Source organism: Benincasa hispida, chromosome 9 (genome assembly GCF_009727055.1).
Source record: "Benincasa hispida cultivar B227 chromosome 9, ASM972705v1, whole genome shotgun sequence".
Lineage (NCBI taxonomy): Eukaryota > Viridiplantae > Streptophyta > Magnoliopsida > Cucurbitales > Cucurbitaceae > Benincasa > Benincasa hispida.
This window is the reverse complement of record NC_052357.1, coordinates 49,306,661-49,329,006: the sequence shown is the minus strand read 5'-3', so window position 1 is coordinate 49,329,006 and position 22,346 is coordinate 49,306,661. Positions and strand designations below refer to the sequence as shown.

Here is a 22,346-nt window from a genome sequence, read left to right as displayed (position 1 = left end):
AAGATTTTGATATAATATTCGATAAAGATAATCAAATTCGAAGAAAATTTTGAAAAATATAAAACTTGGTATAAGATTTAGGGATATTATATAATATTTAGAAAAACTATCAGAATTGGGTCTTAAACCTACAGAGGAAGACTTAGGAGGGCCAAAACAAGTCAGAAAAACCTTTATTTATTTTTTTTTTTTAACTAAATCTAAATCTAAATCTCAATATTATTTGAACAAATTAAAAAAAAAAGGTGCTAGATTTGTAAAAATTCTATTTCTGACCAATTTCCCGAGTTATTTGTCACGGTTTCACACAGGAAAGAGGAAGAAAGAAATTAAAATATAAGCGCCCCTAAATCACTTGCTGCCGCCTCCCTTCAATATCTCTCTTCTCTCCGGCACAGACAAGTACGAGCGGCGGCAAGTCTCGGCGACAGCCCGCCCCCTGCACGACGTTTTTGGCAGTCTTTCCCACCTTTGACGGAAATCATCGGTGTTTAACCACGGCGGGAATACCTCCTGCAACGGCGACCGAATCCCAGTCCCTCGCAGCTTCTTCTCCGGCTACGTCTCCCACGCTCCACCCGGCGTTTACACCAACAACAGAGAACACCCACGGCTCCAACGACGTACAGACCAGCAACCCACGACCAGATCTGCTGTGACAGCGACAGCCCCGATTCGTGGCGGCCAGGTATATCTTGGCTGATTAACTAGGGCCGGTAATGACCCACTCGGCCTTAGTTTAGAGTTTTCCACTCCCTAGAGACTTCAAATAAGCAGGATTAAGCGTATTCGAGCACCAATCAGCAAAGATTCGAGTTGTTTTGGATACGATTCTGTGGGTAAGGACATTTTGAACTCTTTTGAACTCTTGTAAGTGCTGCGTTTTAGCTCCGAACCTTTAGAACTATTATCTTTGCAGTCTTGGGAACACTTTTGGACATTTGTTAGCATTGATTTATTTTTGTAGACTTAAGTTCTCTTGCTAATGATGAAAAATTCTTGTAAATGTTTGTTGGTATCGGTATCCATTTATTTTGCTAGATTTAAGTTCATGAGAATCTCTCTCAGATGTTTGTTGCCATTGATTTATTTTGTTAAACTTAAGTTGGTCTAGATGTTAAATTGATGTTAGTATTGAGATTTTGATCTAGGAAGAGTGTATGAGAGGAATGTTTTGAGAAAAGAATTGGTTCAAGGAAGAAGTTTTGATGTGGGAATGTCTTTGATGTCTTAAGAGGTTCATGTTTTGAAAATTGAAAACAAAGAATATTAGACCAGCCTTCCAATGTTTTAAATTTGCAACATAAAAACATTGATGTTGTTTTTATTAATCAGATCTTTAAGTTGTCTCTTTTACTGCCAATGCCATGTCCTTTTGTATCATTGCTTTGACTAGCATTATAAAATTATAATGAAACTTATTTTCGAGCATTGTAATTGCATTCTCATAATACCAGTAGTATCTGATTGCTATTTTTTTCCTCTTTTCTTTCTTTGGTTGGAGAAGAATTCAAGCGATATAATTGCAACTCACGGTGATATTTGTAGGACATTTAACCATGTGTTAAGGTTGGTAGCTAGTTAACTGTTTGTAATATTTTAATAAACTTTTTGATTGATCGAATCTCCTTATTTCTTTTTATTTTCCATGTTCAAATTAATGCTTTTGACTGTTTGGATGGACATAATACTGTGCTTGCGAGGTAATGAATAACTGGTGGCTTGGTGCATTTGTTTGAGTGCTTATGTTTTGAATTATATATCCATTACCATGTAGAAAACTTATTGACCACATTTTTCATTGGACATTGTTACCATCTAGATATCTGTACATTTGCTTGTATAACTAAGCACAATAGTGCTAAAAGTGCTTGTGTTTCCAATCCTTTGTAATTTTTTTCGTTATATATTCCCTTTTCTTTTCCTTGTTCTTATTTGTTCTTCATTGTGTAAAACTTTGGAGTTTTGTAGCTCTTTCATAAAACTTTTGGATTCTTTCTTTTCATGTGTCAATTCATTGAAATGATGGTTTTGACTTGTATTGCTTGAGACTTGAGTTTGATTGAAGTTGACTAGTTAGGAGGTTCAAATCTTGTGTCTTTATCTAAAAACAGTTTATAATATAACAATTGCGCATATGCTATCTTAGACTGATCGTGCCTTTATGGGCGACTTGCCTTTTTTGATGAGCTTGTCATAGGGTCAAATGAGGCAAAAAAGAGTCCAAGAAAAACTTTAGGAGATGGTTATTTATTTTGTGACTTGGTTGGGTGAAAAGGTTTAGTAGAGAGTTATCATGCAACGTGGTTGTGATCTTTCATTAGAATATGTGAAATTTGGCCGAAACTGACTTCACAATGACTTTGCTATGTGCTAATAGAATAACCGAAATTTAGATGAAATTTCCTTCAAGGATTTTGATATGTGCTTATAGAATGGGTGAAATTTGGTGAAAAACGACTTCAAAGAGTTTGCTATCTTGGTGGGCCTCCTTTACATTCAAAATTCTTTTGTAACTACAACATCTTGATGATTAACGATGACTGGAGAACTCTTTTCTTGTAGCTAGTTTTCTGGGAGGGAGCTTCCTCTATCCCATCCCCTAGACCTTTTGATATATACATATTTGTAATCTATTAGATTCATATTATGCTCTTGAAATTAGTTGAAATGACTATAGCTAATACCAATGTCAACCTCCAATGCGGTGATGTTTGAATTGTTTCTTTACCACATAGCTAAAAAAACCTAGTCCAACTCGGAAAAGAGAATTTTAGTCCATTAATTTGTAGGCTCATTGTCTCCCAATTCTCTTATTTTATTGACCCTGTGTTAATTTCAGATTGATCGAGTTGGAGATTGAGAAATATGCCTCAGAGACACTCAAAGAACAATAACGATTTAGCCTTCTTCACCTATGATGAGAAGCGGAAGCTCGGGTATGGAACACAAAAAGAGAGACTTGGAAAGGACTCGATCAAGCCCTTCGATGTCTGTTGCCTATGCTTGAAACCCTTCATTGACCCCATGTGTTGTCAGAAGGGTCACACGTTTTGCAAAGAATGCATTCTTGAGTGCCTTTTGGCTCAAAAGAAAGATAATCAAAGGTATGTTCCCCTTACAAAACTTGTATGTTTCCATTTGGTTGTGCCTTTATCTGTGCAGTTTGAATTTCTTTATGTAGTTGATAGTAATCAAACTATAATCTTTTATTGCCTTCCTTGAATCCATGAGTTGTCTGTTTCAGTTTTTTGTATCGGTTGTTCCTTTATGATTGCTTTAGGCTTTAAAAGTTGAAAATTTGATCTTAGTTTGTAGTCAAAATGGGATCATGATAAGTAACTTCTAAGGAAATGTGATGTTACTAACCACCCTCTTATTTGGTCTAGTGGCTAATTAAAGTCAACGTAAAATAAAATAGGATTTAAAGTTAGTGGGTTCAAGTCATGATGGCTAACTACAAGTTACCTTAACAATCAAATGTAATTTTGTTACGGTTGTCTCGAGAAAGAGATGTTACTATGTTGCACCCATTATGTCTTATGATGATGTGTGAGAAGTTGATATAACCAATGGGAATTTTCATTTTCCAACCACTTTATTTCTCTTATACTTCTTACCTTTCTAGTTATAAACTAAAAAATGGCTCATGTTGTATTGGGTCCTATGGTATTTTCCCTTTCTCTACCCTGATCGAGTTATCTTCTCTTTCGCCCAAGACTAATAGATTTAATCATAAAAAATTTGGAAGGTGAAGTGAAATTAGATCTATTTTTGGGGGTATTTAGATTAATATTATCAATTAGAATAAATTATGGTTTTCTTGATTGTACTAATTGTTGAAAATAAACGGCTGTTATGTATTAGCCCTAAAGACATTTTAGTATTTTTACTTTGCCCTATTCTGTATTAGGGTTTCCTACAAGTCTATTTATACCTATGCCCTCACTTGTATTTTGATAAGAAAAAGAATAATAAAAAGAACTCTTCTATCATGGTTTTTTTCTCCTTGTTCTAGGGTTTTCCATGTAAATATTGTGTCTTCTTCTTCCTTCAATATGGTATCAGAGCATGGTGACAAAACTCTAGCCGTCTCGATGAAAATCAACTGTTGGTCTCTCAATCTTCACCACCAACAGCAGTCGACGACACCACCTCTGTCGAAACAAGTGGCGTCGTTGCCGCTGACGCAACTCACGCCACCGTTGTGCAAGCGGCAGTGGATCGGTACTTCCAGATGACCCTTCCGCTCCTCCTCAAGCCGACGACCACGCTGCTGCATCCTCACCTTCCTATTGCTGAGGCGTGACCGATGACGGGTTGACCGCCATTGCTGTGAACGCTCTGACGTTCCCGAGCCAATCGAGCCACCCGAGCAACACGTCGATCTTCCTATTGCTGGCCACTCGAGTGCTGGTGCTCCTTGTGTAAGCCACTCGAGCGTTAGTCACATGGGATGCACGGGCATTGACAACCAGATGCATGTTTTTTGAAATCGGGGAGTCTTCATCTCTTCACCGTGGATAGCAACCTGTTCTATCGGCCACGACCAACCATTTGCAATCTCTTCCGGGGAGTCATGGTGCTATGGGTTTAATGAGTCTATCTCCAATAGAGGTCCAACAATAGTTAGCTAATCTTCAATAACAGATTGTAGCTCTTGGGGCAGTTCTTAGGACAACCACAAACATCCAATCACACACCCGTTAACTTAGATCTCTTTTCCAGTCTACCGATGTATTCAGAAAATTTAGTAACTACTTTTCCTGCTTTACCTACAATAAATATTTTGTTTGGATCAATGGGAAATTCTATAGGGGAAAAGTTGAATGGTCAGAATTATTTCTCTTGGTCTCAGTCTATCAAGATGGCCCTTGAGGGGCACAAGTTTGGGTATTTAACTGACCTAGACCTAGTGATCCTCAAGAGTGCATTTGAAAAGGAGAAGACTCTTTACTTTATTTGTTGTTAGTTCATAGTATGGAACCACAGATAGGAAAACTCTTACTTTAAGCTGTGACTGCTTGAGATATTTGGGATGCAGTAAAAAAGTTGTTTTCTAAGAGGCAGAACACATAACAATTGTACATTTTGCATAAACAGGTCCATGAATGCAAACAAGGAATGATGGATGTCATTTCCTATTTTAACAAATTTTCTCTAATCTGGCAGTAGATGGATTTGTGTTGTGAAATTGTCTGGGACTGTCTGTGTGGTGGAGTTCAGTATTCAAAAATTGAGGAAACTGATCGTGTTTATGACTTTTTGCTAGTTTGGATTCCAAATTTGATATTGTGTGCAGTCGAATACTGGGACAGAGACCAATACCTTCCCTCATGGAAGTTTTCTCTGAAGTTCGTTTAGAGGAGGATAGATCGAGTGCCATGAACAATCCTATTGTACCACAGATTCCGTTGCATTTAGTGCAAAATCATTTGGGCTTGATGCTAACAAGCAGAATAGTAGACCTCCTCCAGTATGTGAACATTGCAAGAAGCCTTGGCATACTAAAGATCAGTGCTGAAAGTTGCATGGTCGTCCTCTAAATGGTAGACGTCGTCATTCAAACGATAAGTCAAATCCTGGTCGAGCACTTGTGAATGATTCTACAAATGGTGTTCTCAGTCTCAATCTTGGGTGAATAACTATAATGACTTTGGTATTATTGGGGTCAATGCTATTTCCCAGTCAGGTACGTTTCAGTCCTTCAACCTTCTTAGTATTAATGGTAAAAAAAACCGTGTATTCTTGATTCAGGAGCTACAGATCATTTGACTGACTCATTTGATCAGTTCCTCTCATATTATCTGAGTGCTGATGATGAGAGAATTCGGATTGTAGATGGGTCCTTTGCTTCAGTTGCGGGAAAGGGTCATCTCTCTCCTTTTTAGGGTTTGACCTTATAGGATATGTTACATGACCCAAAAATATCATACAACTTACTGTCTATCAGTAAAATTACTAGAGATTTGGATTGTCAAGTTGTATTCTCACCCGATACTGTTTTCTTTCAAGACCTGAGCTCGAGGACGACAATTGACACTTCTCGACACGACAGGAGGCTCTATTTCCTTAATGCTGATGCTTCCTTTAGGAACTGTTATAGGACTAGTTTATTATCTTCTTGTTTTTCAACTTCTGAAAAAGATTATAGATGGCATTTTCGTCTTGCTCACTCAAGTTTTCAATATATAAAGTATTTATTTCCTCATTTATTCCATAATGTTGATGTTTCTTACCTGTATTGTGATGTGTGTATTCGTGCTAAATAGCATCGGGTCTCTTTCCAATCCAAACTTTACAAACCATCTCAGCGTTTTACTCTTATCCATAGTGATGTTTGGGATACCTCAAACATCACTATTTCTTTTGGGAAACGTTGGTTCATGACCTTTATCGATGATCACACTCGTCTTACTTGGGTGTTTCTTCTCACTGATAAATCAGAAGTATCATCGGTATTCCAATAGTTTTATACGACTGTGGAGACTCAGTTTGACACTAAAATTGTCATCCTTCGCAGTGACAACGATCGCAAGTTCTTTAACAACACCATCCATGATTTTTTGACTTTTGAAGGAATTGTCCATCAAAGCTTACTCCTCAACAGAATGGGATGGCTGAACGGAAAAATCGTCACCTTATTGAGGTTGCACGGTACCTCATGTTATCTACTTCCCTTCTTTCTTACTTGTGAGGGAATGCTGTTCTGACTGCAGCACATCTGATCAATCAGATGCCTTCCCGTGTTCTCCAATTTCAAACTCCTCTTGAGTGCTTCAAAGAGTCATACCCAATCACACATCTTATTCTTGATGTCCCTTTTCGAGTGTTTGGGTGTATTGCCTTTGTCCATAATCATGGTCCTAACCGCACTAAATTTATCCCTCGTTCTAAAAAATGTATCTTTGTCGGTTATCTTTTTCACTAGCGAGGATATAAGTGTTACCATCCATTTTCATGGAAGTATTTTGTCTCCATGGATGTCACATTTCTGGAGGACAAACCATTCTTTCCCATTAATCATCTTCAGGGGGAGAGTACTAGTGAAGAGACTAATTGGTTCACATCTTCAATTTCTACGGACTTGCTTCCTGAACCTATCTTGGATATGAACGATACTGTCCTACCCATTAAACAAGTTCCATGGATAACGTACTACAGGAAGAATCTTATAAAGGAAATAGTGCCACTTGTTGCTTCTTTGGCTTCTTTGGCTACAGTTCATGAATCAGAACCAACACCAGCCCAAGGTACTCCTATTTCTGATAATATTGATGTTTGTGTTGAGGGTGATATATGTGATGTGGGTGTGAATGACAACTTCTGGTAATATTGATGCTTGTATCAAGGGTGATATGTGTGATGTGGTCGTGAGTGACAAAAATGATGTGTAACTCAAAAAAATGACAAAGTTGCATGTAGGGATGAGTGTTTGGAAGAAGCACCAGAGGATGAGACTCTGTCGTAGGGAACTGAGTTTGATCATTATCTTCTTACTGATAAGGGGCCTGACAAAATAGAGAGTTATGATGCCTCTCTTGATCTACCCATTGCATTGAGAAAGGGTACTAGGTCTTGTACTAAATAACCCATGCATAGCTTTCTATCTTACTATAATTTATCTTCTGAGTTTAGGACTCTCACTACGAGTCTGGATACGTTAATGATACCAAACAATATACATGCAGCAAGGAAAGTTCTTGAATTGAAGGCTGCAATCATGGAAGAGATGAGAGCTTTTGAAAAGAACAATACATGGGATCGTGTTGCTCTTCCTAAAGGGCATAAGGCAGTTGGGTGCAAATGGGTGTTCACCGTAAAGTATAAGTCTGATGGAACTCTTAATAGGTACAAGGCCAGATTGGTTGCTAAAAGGTTCAGACTTTTGGAATAGACTACTCAGAGACCTTTTCTCCTGTAGCGAAGCTAAACACAGTTTGGGTTCTCCTTTCAGTGGCAGTTAACAAAGACTGGCCTCAACTTGATGTGAAAAAATGCGTTTCTAAATAATGAATTAGAGGAAGAGGTTTATGTGAGCCCTCCTCCTGGTTTTGAAGCTCAGTTTGACCATCAGGTGTATAAACTCAAGAAGTCTCTGTATGGTTTGAAACAGTCTCCAAGAGCTTGGTTTGATAGGTTTACTACCTTTATTAAGTCCCAAGGTTATATTTAGGGGCACTCTGATCACACCTTGTTCATAAAAAGGTTAATATTAGAGAAGATTGCTATTCTTATCGTGTACGTAGACGATATTGTTCTGTCAGGGGATAATGTTGCTGAGATTATCAAGCTTAAAAGGAAAATGGCGGAGGAGTTTGAAATTAAAGACCTTGGAAGATTAAGGTACTTTCTAGGAAAGGAAGTAGCAAGATCAAGAGAGAGGATTTATGTTTCTGAACGGAAATATACACTTGATTTATTGAAAGAGACAGGTATGACCGGATGTAACCTGTTGATACCCCTATAGAATTCAATGTTAAGCTGGGAGATTTTGTTAACAAGGTTCATGTCAATAACGTGAGATACTAGTGTCTAGTGGGAAAATTGATTTACTTATCCCATACTAGACCAGATATATCCTACCCCGTCAGTGTAGTTAGTTAGTTTATGCAGGCACCTTAAGGAGAACATATGAAGGCTGTAAATCGAATCCTGAGATATTTGAAAACTACTCCAGGTAAGGGTTTGATGTTTTGGAAAACGACAGACGATGTATTGAGGCGTACACCGACTCTGATTGGGCAGGATCTGTTATAGATAGAAGATCGACGTTTGGGTATTGTACTTTTGTGTGGGGTAATCTTGTTACTTGAAGAAGTAAGAAGCAAGGTGTGGTTGCTAGAAGCAGTGCTGAAGCAAAACACAAAGCTATGAGTTTGAGAATACGTGAAGAAATCTGGTTGAAGAAAGTCTTGTCTGATCTCCATCAAGGAAGTGATCTTCCTATTAAGCTCTATTGTGATAACAAAGTAGCGATAAACATGGCCAATAATTTGGTTCACCATGATAAGACAAAACATGTGGAAATCGATAGACATTTCATCAACGAAAGACTGGATAGTGGCAATATCTGTATCCCTTACATTCCTTCTAGTCAATGGGTTACTGATATTCTCACCAAAAGGTTACTCAGGAAAAGCTTTGATTCTTGTGTTAGCAAGTTGAGTCTTATTGATATCTACGCCCCAACTTGAGGGAAGTGTTGAAAATGAAGGGTTGTTATGCAATAGCCCTAAGGGCATTTTAATATTTTTACTTTGCCATATTCTATATTAGGGTTTCCTACCATTCTATTTATACCTATGCCCTTTCTTGTATTTTGATAAGAAAAAGCATAATAACTCTTCTATCGTAGTTTTTTCTCCCCGTTCTAGGATTTTCCACGTAAATATTATGTTGTCTTTTCCTTTTTTCAATACTAATAAAATGACTCTAAGCTCAAAAGTAAAGAACCCTTTGGCAAAAAGTTAAAAGACTAATAAAATGAGTCTAAGCTCCGCTTAAAAAAACTCAATTCGGAATCTATCTATTTTAGTGTAATGAAGATTGAAGATCATTTTGTGAAATGTGTAGGTTGCATTTCCCTTAATGGATTCTACTTTTTGTGAGGTTTTAGCGAAAGCTAATGAAGAACGAAACATGAATCTAGTAAAAAATTGTACTAATATTGATTAACTAATATATTGTGAATTTAGTTTAGCTATTAGGCCTCATTTGGTAATCATTTCGTTTTTTGTTTTTGGTTTTTGAAAATTAAGCCGATTTCCTCTCCATTTCTTACAATGATATGACATATCTTTCTTAAGTACAATGGTTGAATTCTTAGCCAAATTCCAAAAACAAAAATAAGTGCTTAAATGTTACTTTTTGTAGTTTTCAAAATTTGGCTTGATTTTTTAATCCATTTGTACAAAGTAGATAACAAATGAAGGAATTAGTAGGTGGAAGTAATATCTATAGGTTTAATTTTCAAAAATAAAGAATTAAAAACTAAATGGTTATCAGACTTGACCATGTCGTGCATGACCAGGCTCCGTAAGATCCAGTAGAATAGGTGATATATATGGCATAATACAGATTATGTTTTATCTATTTTACTTAATAGTATGAAAATGCATTCATTTCCTCTGCATTGACTCGATTTATGATACTATCAGAGTGAAATCAAGGGATCTAAAGAAGAACATAGGCTAGACTATATTAGTAACAAGTAAATCCTTTCGATGTAAAAAGTATCAATATTTTTGGGGGCTAAAGCCCCATCGCAAGGTCAGTCGTTGAATAAGCATTGAATAAGTGATAATCCAAGGGCTCTTACTCAGTGAATTTTTGAACTTTTTTTGGAAGGTTTTTTATTGAATCATCCTGGTTCTAGTCTAAATCTAAAGTTTTAATTGATTCATAGGGTAACAAGAGAATTCCTATCAATAATAAAGAAAACAAGAGTAAAGTCGCATTACATACAAATCAAAGGAAAAAATAGGTAAATAGAAGATTCAAGAGGCCCCTAATGATCAATATAAATACGAATGAGCCGACTTGATATTTGGGCATTATAACTACAAAGAAGACTTTTCGGATTTTGATTCTTTGGGGCCTTAGTTGTCGATTTTGAGGCTTTTAATTGATATAAATATTAGCCTTAATAATGTAACAGTGTGATTGGAATATTTTGTAAGAACCTATGAAGCATAGACACCTCACTTTTGACAAAGTGTGTGGCTGACATGGATACATCCTTACATGCTCCCGACACATGTTTGACACGTGAAAATTTGTGCCTATTTTATTTATTATTATTATTTTAAAATTTCGGACATGCGAGGTGATAACTTGTAGAAATACAAGTTATTTATGCTGTTTTATTTAGATTATGCGGCAAAAAGAAGGAAAAGTTGCGTCGATAGTATAAGAATTGCCTTAGAAATACGAAAATTGTAAAGTGTCGTGAATACACCCACTAACCCCATTGCGATGGCGAAATGATATGTCAAAGTCTTTATTTTGCAGGAAATAGGTCATCGCATGCGTTAATTGCTCGAGGACAAAATGTACAACGCATCTACTCAGCATGCGGCAGTCGATCAAGAATGAAAAATATCAACGCAATTGCAGCGCATGCGACAATCGAACATGGATTCAAGCGATCAACGCATTTCCACCGCATGCGGTAATCAACAAGAGATCAAAACAACTACACCACATGTGGCGATCGATCGAAGATGTGAAGAGCAACGCATTCGCGGGCGATTCTGACAAGTGTACAACTTTTCTGTTGTACGATTCTGACAAATTGATCGTGGAGTAGAGAGGACTTTTCTATTACACCATGATAGGAATTATAAGAATTACAAAGTGGGACCACTAATACAGAGAGCCAAGGTCTTGTCTATAAATAGCTTCATCGAATTCATTGTAAGGGAGGTTGGTCTGAAGAGACATTACAGAGAAAATCCGGGAGAACGACGAGACAAGGCTGAAAGGTGAGTCTCTGAACAAGAAATTCTTCTCATTCCCGAAGCAGAAGCTTTGTGCAAGAGGTCACTTCGATTTGGAAAGCAAACTTGAGAGGGAAGCTTTCCATTCCATTTCATTCACATGCCGGCAAGCACAACATCTTCGATCGGGATCTGTGTCAAGACGTTGACACTATTTCCGTATTTGTTTCTATTCTTTCATTCATCTACTGTGTTCATCTTCTTTAATCTTTCATTCACAATCATGTATCAAACGCTGATCCTTAGATTTAAAAATATCATTATTGTAATCATTATCATCTCTCTGTTCCTTTCCACACACTTATCATCCATTTTCTACATCATGTGTTCTTAATTCCCTAGGTAAAGGGGAAAGATTAAGCGAGTGAGTTAATCCTTGTTAAGGTAATCGGCTAAGTTTAACTAAAGCATACTCGACGACATCTTCACCTGTAAGAGCAGAAGTGAAGATGTTATTCCGCCTATCGAGAGAAGGTTGGAAGAATGCGTTAACTAAAGCGAGAAGTATTTCCAGAGATGGAAACAACCTTGCGTTCATTACATTCATCTCTGTTTCACCATAGACATATGGGAACGCGACCGATCACTGAAAGGTGTACACCAAGGGAAAGTGGAACCTTAGTTGCGTCCTTAACAAGATTGACCCTCAACTCATTCTTTTTTTGATTCATTCACAAGACTTGCCACCTCATTCATTAGATTCTTTTGTACAACTTCACAGCCAGACCTCACCCTATATCATTATTAGTTTAGACATTTATTTTATCAACGCAATTTTACTTTCATCGCAATTTACATTTTCTGCACAAACCAACAATTCTTTAGTCTTTATGATAACCGGTCGCATTTACCACATTAGTATCGCATCTAAACAACAACAATCCCCGTGTTGGACCTTAGGTCAATCTGAGAAACTTGCGTTGGAATTATACTTGGTTCCAGCGCAAGAAAACTTGTGACACACACTACATCATCGCATACTACGAAGCATATTATCATCATCGCATACACTTAGAGCGTAGTATAGCGCAACAATATCTTTATTGCAAAGCACTTGAGCGTATAGAGCATCATCAATTTCATTCATAAGCAACACATTAGATAAAGATTAAAAATTTAATATTACAAAGTTTTGGCGCCGTTGTCAGGGACAAGAACTTGAATCATCAATTCATCAGTAGTGCATAAGCGATATATAGCATAACATTATATTTTTATATTCAACAAGTTTTTGAATATGCGGTGTTCATTTTCTCCAAAAACTTGTTGAATATAAAAATATAATGTTATGCTATGTATCGCTTATGCACTATTGATGCATGAATGATTCAAGTTCTTGTTTCTGACAACGGTGCCAAAAACTTGTAATATTAAATTTTTAATCTTTATCTAATGCGTTGCTTATGAATGAAATTGATGATGTTCTATGCGCTCAAGTGCTTTGCGATAAAGATATTATTACGATACTACGTTTTAGGTGTATACGTTGATGGTGATATGCTTCGTAGTATGCGATGATGTAGTGCATGTCACAAGTTTTCTTGCGCTGGAACCAAGTATAATTCCAACGCAAGTTTCTCAGAATGACCTGAGGTCGAACACGGGGATTGTTGTTGTTTAGATGTGATACTAATGTGGTAAATACGTTTATCTCTATTTCACCATAGACATATATTTTGATAAAGATTAAAAATTTAATATTACAAGTTTTTGGCGCCATTGTCGGGGATAAGAACTTGAATCATCCATGCATCAGTAGTGCATAGGCGATACATAGCATAACATTATATTTTTATATTCAATAAGTTTTGGAGAAAAAGAACACATATTCAAAAACTTGTTGAATATAAAAATATAATGTTATGCTATATATTGCTTATGCACTACTGATGAATGGATGATTCAATTTCTTGTCCCCGGCAACAACACCAAAAACTTGTAATATTAAATTTTTAATCTTTATCTAATGCGTTGCTTATGAATGAAATTGATGATGCTCTATGCGCTCAAGTGCTTTGCGATACTACGTTCTAGGTGTATGCGATGATGATAATATGCTTCGTAGTATGCGATGATGTAGTGCGTGTCACAAGTTTTCTTGTGCTGGAACCAAGTATAATTTCAACGCAAGTTTCTCAGATTGACCTGAGGTCGAACACGGGGATTGTTGTTGTTTAGATACGATACTAATGTGGTAAATGCGACCAGTTATCATAAAGAATAAAGAATTGTTGGTTTGTGTAGAAAATGTAAATTGCGATGAAAGTAAAATTGCGTTATAAAATAAATGTCTAAACTAATAATGATACAGGGTGAGGTCTGGCTGTGAAGTTGTACAAAAGAATCTAATGAATGCGGTGGCAAGTCTTGTGAATGAATCAGAAAAAGAATGAGTTAAAGGAAAAGACATCGCAAGTTCGTCAATTTTGTTAAGGACGCAACTATGGTTCCGCTTTCCCTTGGCGTATACCTTTCACGAGGACACGACATTGGACACACACAGAAAAAGATGAAAAGAAAAGAAAAGAAAAAAAACCAAAACTTGCCAATCAACCGGTGGCGTTGGAGAGGGGTGGTCGGCGAAGGAGGAAGGTCGTGCAACTTCGATGTCGGGGGAAGGGAGAGCAAAATCGAGGAGGAGGGTGGCTGTATGTGGGAAGAAGAGAATAGTGCAAGAAGGAACAGGAAACATTATTAGGGCTAAGGTTTTTCCTTTGGGCCTTATTACATCCATTCCATGTGATGTGGTCATAGGTTTTTTTTTTTTTTTCTTAAATGGGTTTTGGTTTTTTCTTTTCTTTTAGATGACCTTTTCTTTTCCTGTATTATTTTTTTTAAACCGTTATTTTTAACCACTGATAGAAAAACTAGTATTAATTATTTTAGTACTTAATAAAAAATATTATTTATATATAATTTAAAAATAATNAAAACTAGTATTAATTATTTTAGTACTTAATAAAAAATATTATTTATATATAATTTAAAAATAATTAGAAATGACGTGTCCTCAACGTGTCGTATCCTACATTTTTAGAAATTGGCCTGTCGCCGTGTCGAATCGTGTCACGTGTCTCGTGTCCATATTCGTGCTTCCTAGGTAAGAACTCAGAAGTGCAAGTTGTACATGTGAAACACTCGAGAACAGTGTTGGATCCACCATTTAATAACGTTCGTCATAAATACCTTTCAGTGCTCATGAGCATGTTTTATTACTCTGCAGGAAGCTTGCTGCGTATACTGCTCAGCAGAAGCAAGAGAAGGAAGAAGCAGAAGAGAAACTGATGCAGCAGAAAGCTAGAGAGCTTGATGCATTTGATCAGCAAAACCATGGCGCTGTACCACAATACAGCGATCGAAACCACAGTAGGGATAAGAATGGTTTCCATGGGGCAAATAGTGTAAAGGTTACTTCTTATGAAGAAGAAGCACTTCGGACCATGAAGGCATTTTGGCTGCCTTCAGCTACGCCAGAAGCTCCTGTTAAAGCAGGAGCCCCTCCAAGCAGTACATTCTGTCCAGAAGGCAACGAAAAACTTAAGCTAAAGTCCCTTTTCTCAATATATTTCACAGAGGACAAAAGTACGCAGAAGAAATCAAAATCTTACGATTTTACGTACGTATGCCCTAGTTGTAAAGTTACTCTAACAAACACAATGTCTCTTGTGGCCTTAAGCACGTGTGGTCATGTCTTCTGTAAGAAATGTGCTGATAAGTTTATGGCTGTGGACAAAGTTTGTCTTGTCTGCAACAAAGGATGTAAAGTAAGGGATTTGGTGAACTTGGAGAAAGGAGGCACAGGGTTTGCTGGCCATGGGAATTCACTTGAAGCAAAAGACTTCAAGCATTTGGGAAGCGGTTCTGGTTTGGGGCTAGTAAGACCTGCCATGAAGACTTAAATCATCTTTGATTACGAAACTAGAACCACTTGCCCTAGCTACTTCATAATTGTGAGTTCCTTCCATAATCCTTTCTTCCTTTTTTATTTTCTTAACACGTGGTCTTGTAAAATGGAAATGTCAATATTGAATCTCTTTGCGATCTTTATAATAAAATTTAGAAGTTGGAGTTGCTTTTAAATTGAGATTTATCAACAAGAATCTTAAAAATGAGAATAACCAAAGCTTGGAGGCTCTCTTATAAGCACGTAGCTCCCTCTTTGTAATCTACGGATCGCAATTCCGGGTGTCAAAATGGCAAAATCTTTCTTACCTGTAGCTTTGGCATAAAGAGATATTTTGCTGTGAATCACAAATATTAATGGCATCTAGGGGATGGATATGGGTTCATGTAGAGCAAGTGGTAGGATTGATAAATATTGATAGATTTATACTTTCGAGGACTTAGAATGGAAGTTTTGGAAAGGTCAAACTTTGGTGGGACCGAGGGATTTTGTATCATTGGCTTATTATTTTGACTTCAGCTCTTTTGAATTGGGGATTGAGCCCCTTCCGTTTCGAGAATATGTGGTTGGACTGATAGAACCAAATCGTTTAGAAGATATTTATTGATAGTTTGCGAAGTACACAATCGTCTGTATGTTTTGCTAAACGATATTACATATAATTCGCTACACGATGAAAGAACGAACAAACTACTACATGATCACGTCTATTCTCTACACGATCACACTCCCTTGCTACACGATCGTTGTTACTCTACTACACAATTGTCTATTAGATGAAGTAGACGATGAGCGATGCTTCTGCCAGCCTTTCCACGATCAATTCTAACTCGAACTCCCCCTCACACGCGAGAGCTCATCTTCCCTCACCCAAAATGTCCATATGTTCAATGCCCCCTCCTTTCTCGCTTCCCTCTACTTTTAAATGAGAACTTCTCCCAACCGAATTGAAAGTCATTTAGTTGTGGTCCTCAACACCCCTAATTGTCTTAACTTCTTTTCTCATATTACCCATTTTCTTCCTTCTTTGATACAATACAATCGGAGACCTAACATTACCTCCCTCCTTCACTTTTACTTTGTCCTCAAGGTAAAATTCTGGAAACTGTTTCTGAAAGTCATCCAACACCTCCCAAGTAGCCTCGTGTTCTGGCAACCCTTTCCATTTCACCAAAACTTCACGCCCCCAATGAGGCGACTGAGGTCGAGAACCCAATACAACCTATGGTTCAGTCAGCCATGTATGGTTTTCATTGACTAAGGGATCTACAGACGACCTCCCTTCTGGCTATCCTATCACCTTTTTAAGTTGTGAAATATGGAAGACTGGATAGATTGATACCGTTGATGGACTCCAATTTATAAACTACTAATCCCACCTTGTCAATAACCTGATATGGACCATAATACTTGGAAGACAATTTGACATACCTCTTTTGTCTTACTGAGATTTGGCGATAAGGATGCAACTTCAGCCATACCCACTCTTCGACTTGAAACTCTACATCCCTTCTCTTATTGTCCACAAATTTCTTCATTTTCTCTTGGGCCATCCTCAAATGCTCCTTAAGGATGCGCAAGGCAACATCCATGTCTGGCATCTGTTGGTCTAATGTTGCATTCGAAGTGCAATCATCCCCATAATTAATCAACATCGGAGGAGGACGTCCATAAACAATTTGCAAAGGAGAAAAACCAGTGGTGGCATTATACGTAGTATTATACCAGTATTCCACCTAATGCAACCAATTAATCCACTCTTTTGAACGCTCCCCACAGAAACATCTCAAATACATCTCTACGCTACGATTCACCACCTCTGTCTGACCATCTGATTGAGGATGATATGCTGTACTACGATAAAGCTTAGTACTCGACAGTCTGAATAGCTCTTGCCAAAAATTGCTCACAAACACCTTGTCCCGGTTTGAGACAATAGACTTCAGAACCCCATGCAACTTCACTACTTCTCTACAAAATATATCAGCCACAACTTCAACATTCAGAGGATGTTTTAAAGCCAAAAAATGAGCATACTTGCTTAATCTATCCACTACTACCAGGATCACATCATGTCCTTTGGCTTTGGGTAAGCCTTCAATAAAATCCATCGATATGTCAGTCCATATAACATCAGGAATAGGAAGCAACATTAACAGCCCTGCAGGGGATAATGCCAAGGATTTGTTCATCTGACAGACCAAGCACTCTTCCATATACTTCTTAATAGCCATATTCATTCCTTCCCAATACAATTCTTCTAATACTCTTTTATATGTTTTCAGAAATCTCGAATGGCCACAAAAAACAGAGTCATGATATGTATGCATGATAATAGTAGGTATCAGAGTTGAAGTACTTGAAATCATTAACCTCTCTTTGAACTTCAGCACGCCCTGATGTAGAAAGAAATCTTGTACTCCGTCCTCCTTTTGCAGTACACGACTATTGATTCGTTGCAATCTAACATCATGCTCTACCTCCTTCTAAATTACTGGCATATCAATCATAGTAGGGGTCGTCAACTGAGCCAACTGAGTTTCAATTTCCACCCTGGACAGCGCATACGCGACTCCATTCTTCAATCTTGGACGATAGACCACTTCAAAATCATAACCAAGCAGTTTAACAACCCACTTCTAATGTTGCGGTTGTATCGTCTTCTACTCAAGCAAAAACTTAAAGGCTTTCTGATAAGTTTTAATCACGAATCGCCTTACCAACAAGTAAGGCCTCTACCTTTGCATGATCATGACAACAGTTAACAACTCTCTCTCATATACTGGTTTCGTGCGGTCCCTAAGTGAGCTACCCCATGGCACATGTGTGTGTCATGGTGTGGGCGAGCGTTACAAGACAAGTGTCTTGGGTGTCTTCCATCGAGAATCGGATCTCATGGATAGTGTCGGACGACACGTGTGCTGGTCTTGTGCCTCTTCCCATGGGCCAGAGGTTCGATGTAGCACCCGGTATGCCGTTTTGATTCGACAAGGGTTCGGAATGGCCTAAGTCTCGATTATGTCCAGATGGATGGATGTTTGGGAACTCCCGAGTTGGATTGTTGCCCATGGGTCGATTGATGATGATTCTCGATAAGCGTATCCGAACAGGAGAGAGAAAGCTGATATCTCGACACTCGAGATGGCATCCTAAAGCATTAGTGGGATTCGATAGTTCTCGGTTGGTTCGATACTTGCTTGAGTTGTCCTGGTAAGCAGTGTAATGGCCCGGTAGATCCCGGTAAGCGACCATTAGGTCGGTAGAAGCCCAATAGGCGTTGAAGTAGGTCAGTAGAGCCTAGTAAGCATTATTATGTCCCGAAAAGCCACGATAAGTGTCTGAATCATCCAGTAAGCGACGAAGAGAGATGCGACGTTGCACTGTGATGACCTTAGCCTCATATATGGGCAAGGTCGAGCCTCAAGACTCGATATCCAACTTCATGGTCACTCGATATGGCTGCAATCGACATGTGTATACTCGATCATATTAATGTCATACTCGATGCTCGATCATTTTATACTCGATTATTTTGAATTATCCATGTCACTTGATACATGGTGAATTTCAAATCGATTTCTTGAAATGTGAAGTAATTTTATACTTAATAACTTTGACTATATAGGTGGTTGATTTACATGTACTACAGTGTAATGTAGAGACGTTCTGATAAATACTTGATACACGGTCACCTGATACTCGATACTCGTTAAGATATACTCGTTATACGATATTCGAAAATACTCGATCAACATTGACTTTAGAGAATTAGATTAGGGTTTCTCAACTATTCTCTTACAAGTGAAATGAAAGCTAGTTTAAATACAAGAGAACCTAAGATCCAATGAGCTTTTAAATATACAATAAACTAAACTAAATAATATTTAAAATATAACATAAGCTAAATCTATTACATTTAATATTAAATTCTATAACATATACTCTAACATACTACAACTCATTAGCTTGGATCAATTATTTTATTTGATTTAGGGTTCAGACAAATCCTTAATCACATATTATTAATTATCGATCCAATTTTTATATGAAAAATTATTGAAGAACTACAAATAACATTTTTTTCAAATTAAAATTTCTAAGACTAAAAGTATGAGAAGTTTCAAAGAAGGTCACATGCCCATATTATCAATTATGGGGCACAAGTTCAAATAAGCAAGAACTTTTTTTTTCTTTTTTTGTAAAATTGTTATTGGTGGCTAAAAATAGATAGCCAAATTGAAATATTCAAAAAGTTTTATATATCTTGAATTATAGCAGCTAAAATAGTAGGTGATGAAAGTGATTTTTTTTTCGAGTTATGGGCAGATCAAATTTCTATGTAAATTTTCACATTATTTTGACATTGTTTATGTGAATTTTGACATTATTTGTAAATCTGACATTATTTTTATTAGGGTTTTCTATGTGAATTCTAGCACTATTTGTAAATCTATACCATCTATAGTCACCAATTTTTTTTAGTATTGTCGAGTATCGTGTAACATGCACCGAGTATATAGTAATCAACCATGTAAATAGTCAATGTTTAAAGAGTATTTTCGAGTATCGTGTAACGAGTATATAACGAGTATCGAGTATCGAGTGACTGTATATCGAGTATTTATCAGAACGTCTCTACATTACACCGAGTATATAGTACATGTAAATCAACCATCTATATAGTCAATGTTTATCGAGTATTGTCAAGTATCATGTAACATGCATCAAGTATATAGTACATGTAAATCAACCATTTATGTAGTCAATGTTACCGAGTATAAAATTACTTCACATTTCAAGAAGTCGATTTGAAATTCACCATGTATATCGATTTGAAATTCATCATGTATCGAGTGACATGGATAATTCAAAATAATCGAGTATAAAATAATCGAGCATCGAGTATGACGTTGATATGATCGAGTATACACGTGTCGATTGTAGCCGTATCGAATGACCATGAAGCTGGGTATCGAGTGACCGTGCATCGAGGAACGTCTAACGAGCCATTGAGGAACATGTGATGAGCCATCGAGGATCGAGTAAATTTGTATTGGCAGGCGCGATGAGTACATATCAGGGGTGAATCGGTAAAATCACATGCTTATGACGTACAAAAAACCCATGAAAGAAAATAGAGTAGAATAATTGAGTGCTAATTGGAGTAAGGAAAACGAAGGAGAGTAAGGAAAATGAGGGAGAGTAAGGAATCAGACTAAAATAATCGACCGCTTAAGTGAGATTTGGGTTCCAACTATTTTAGTTGGAGCCCCAAACGTTGGGTGGGCTATTATGGCCCACCTACCCAACTATAAATAGGTGGCCCAAATGCCCCTTAGTGTTTAGAGGGTTGGAGAGGGATCCTAATGATTTTTAGTGTCGGTAAATATGATGTTTCTTGTTGGTGTTCAATTTTAAGTATCTTTTGTAATTATTTCGAGGGTAACTAGATATATTGCTAAAAAATAAAAACATTCATTGAAAAATATACAAATCACCTTTCGTGGTATGCGGGGGTATGTGCTATTTTGTAGGATCTTTGGGAAGAGAGAAACAATAGAGTGTTTGGTCTTTAGTGAGGTTTTTCTTTGGGCTTCGGTCTCGATTTTATTTATTTATTTATTTTTGTATTATTCACTAGGTATATTTTACTTAGTCGAAAACCCTTTCTCTAAGGGGTCTTGTGGGTTTGGTTTTTTTTTGTATGTCATTGTATTCTTTCATTTTTTTCCCTCAATGAAAGTGGTTGTGTCTATTAAAAAAAATATAGATCACTATTCTTTTTAAAAAAAACTAGTCAGCCGGAAAATCAATTAACTTTTTAATCAATTAAACTTTTTATTGTGTAAATGACAAAGATACCCTCGTATGAGAAATCTATTTGAAAAGAGATTTCAAAATAAACATAAACTAACCATAAAAAATCAAATATTTGCTGCAACAAAATAGTAATTTAAAATCGTTCTGTAAATCTTATCGAAACAAGCTAAAACATTAAAAAGGCAAAATGCTGATATAATTATGTTCATGAGAGCAAAATCTAAGAAAACACCATGTATTTGAAAACTAGTTTTTTAAAAAAACAAATGGTCACAGACTGAACTAATCAAATTGAACTTTGTTAAAAAAAAAAAAAAAAAAAAATCAAATATTGGTTACAATAATAATTTAAAAGCCATTTCTAAATTTTATCCAAACAAACTAAATCTTATAAAAATAAATAACTTAATTTCAATTTTTGGATATAAAAGGTAAAAATAACGTTTTATCAAATAGACCGACAAAGATATTCCGAATGAGAAAATGAGAGAAAATACAATATATTTGGAAATAGGTTCCAAAACATAATAACGGAACAGACCAACACAATTATTTTAAAATACGTAAATTAGTACAAAAATATAAAAATTTAAAACCATTTAGTGAATGTTATCAAAATATGCTAAATCTTATAAAAATAAAATAAGTTTGTTCACTTTTTCTTTTTTTAAAACTAAATTGTAAGATCAATGATGTATAGGGACTAAGAATTAAGTCAAATTTAAGATAATCAATTTTTTATTTAATTAATTAATAATTAGTAGATTAAAAAATACTCTTAAAGAGCATGATTTTATCTGAACTATAATTTTTGAATTATTAAATTTTCGAACTCTAAATATTTTATATTTTCATTTAAAATATTTTTTCTGATAATTTGGGAACCCAACATAATTGAGCCTAACTACTTATTACATCTTAATTGAATGACCTCATAATATATATTTGATGATGGTGTAATGTTCATTAGTTAATTACTTTAGAAAAATTTGGTGAACAAACGAAAGAAAGAAGCTGATAAATTAGTGACTGAATAAAAAATAATTATCAGTCAATTATTTCTCTTCCTCTTCATCTTCTAATTTTGAGTTCACCATCTCTTTTCACCTCGTCAAGCCTCT

At 36.4% G+C, this 22,346-nt stretch overlaps 1 protein-coding gene across 2 annotated transcripts; it reads left to right on the top strand.

Moving 5' to 3' along the window:
- Positions 1–284: 284 nt before the first annotated feature.
- Positions 285–21,086, top strand: LOC120085594 (E3 ubiquitin-protein ligase CSU1-like). Of its 2 annotated transcripts, XM_039041659.1 has the most exons (4): positions 285–839; positions 1,508–1,569; positions 2,843–3,107; positions 14,725–21,086. In XM_039041659.1, exons 3-4 carry the CDS (start codon positions 2,869–2,871, stop codon positions 15,398–15,400), a joined length of 915 nt encoding a protein of 304 aa, XP_038897587.1. In that variant the 5' UTR covers positions 285–839; positions 1,508–1,569; positions 2,843–2,868; the 3' UTR covers positions 15,401–21,086. The 2 variants fall into 2 exon arrangements, with proteins under 2 accessions (XP_038897587.1, XP_038897586.1); XM_039041658.1 differs by lacking the exon at positions 1,508–1,569 and having other exon boundaries at positions 290–839; positions 14,725–21,085.
- Positions 21,087–22,346: the final 1,260 nt, after the last annotated feature.

Excerpts from the sequence above, each read along its gene's own strand:
- LOC120085594 (XM_039041659.1), top strand. The coding sequence starts at position 2,869 with ATGCCTCAGAGACACTCAAAGAACAATAACGATTTAGCCTTCTTCACC. Across the intron at positions 3,108-14,724 it reads CAAAAGAAAGATAATCAAAG|GAAGCTTGCTGCGTATACTG; the intron begins GTATGTTCCCCT and ends ATTACTCTGCAG.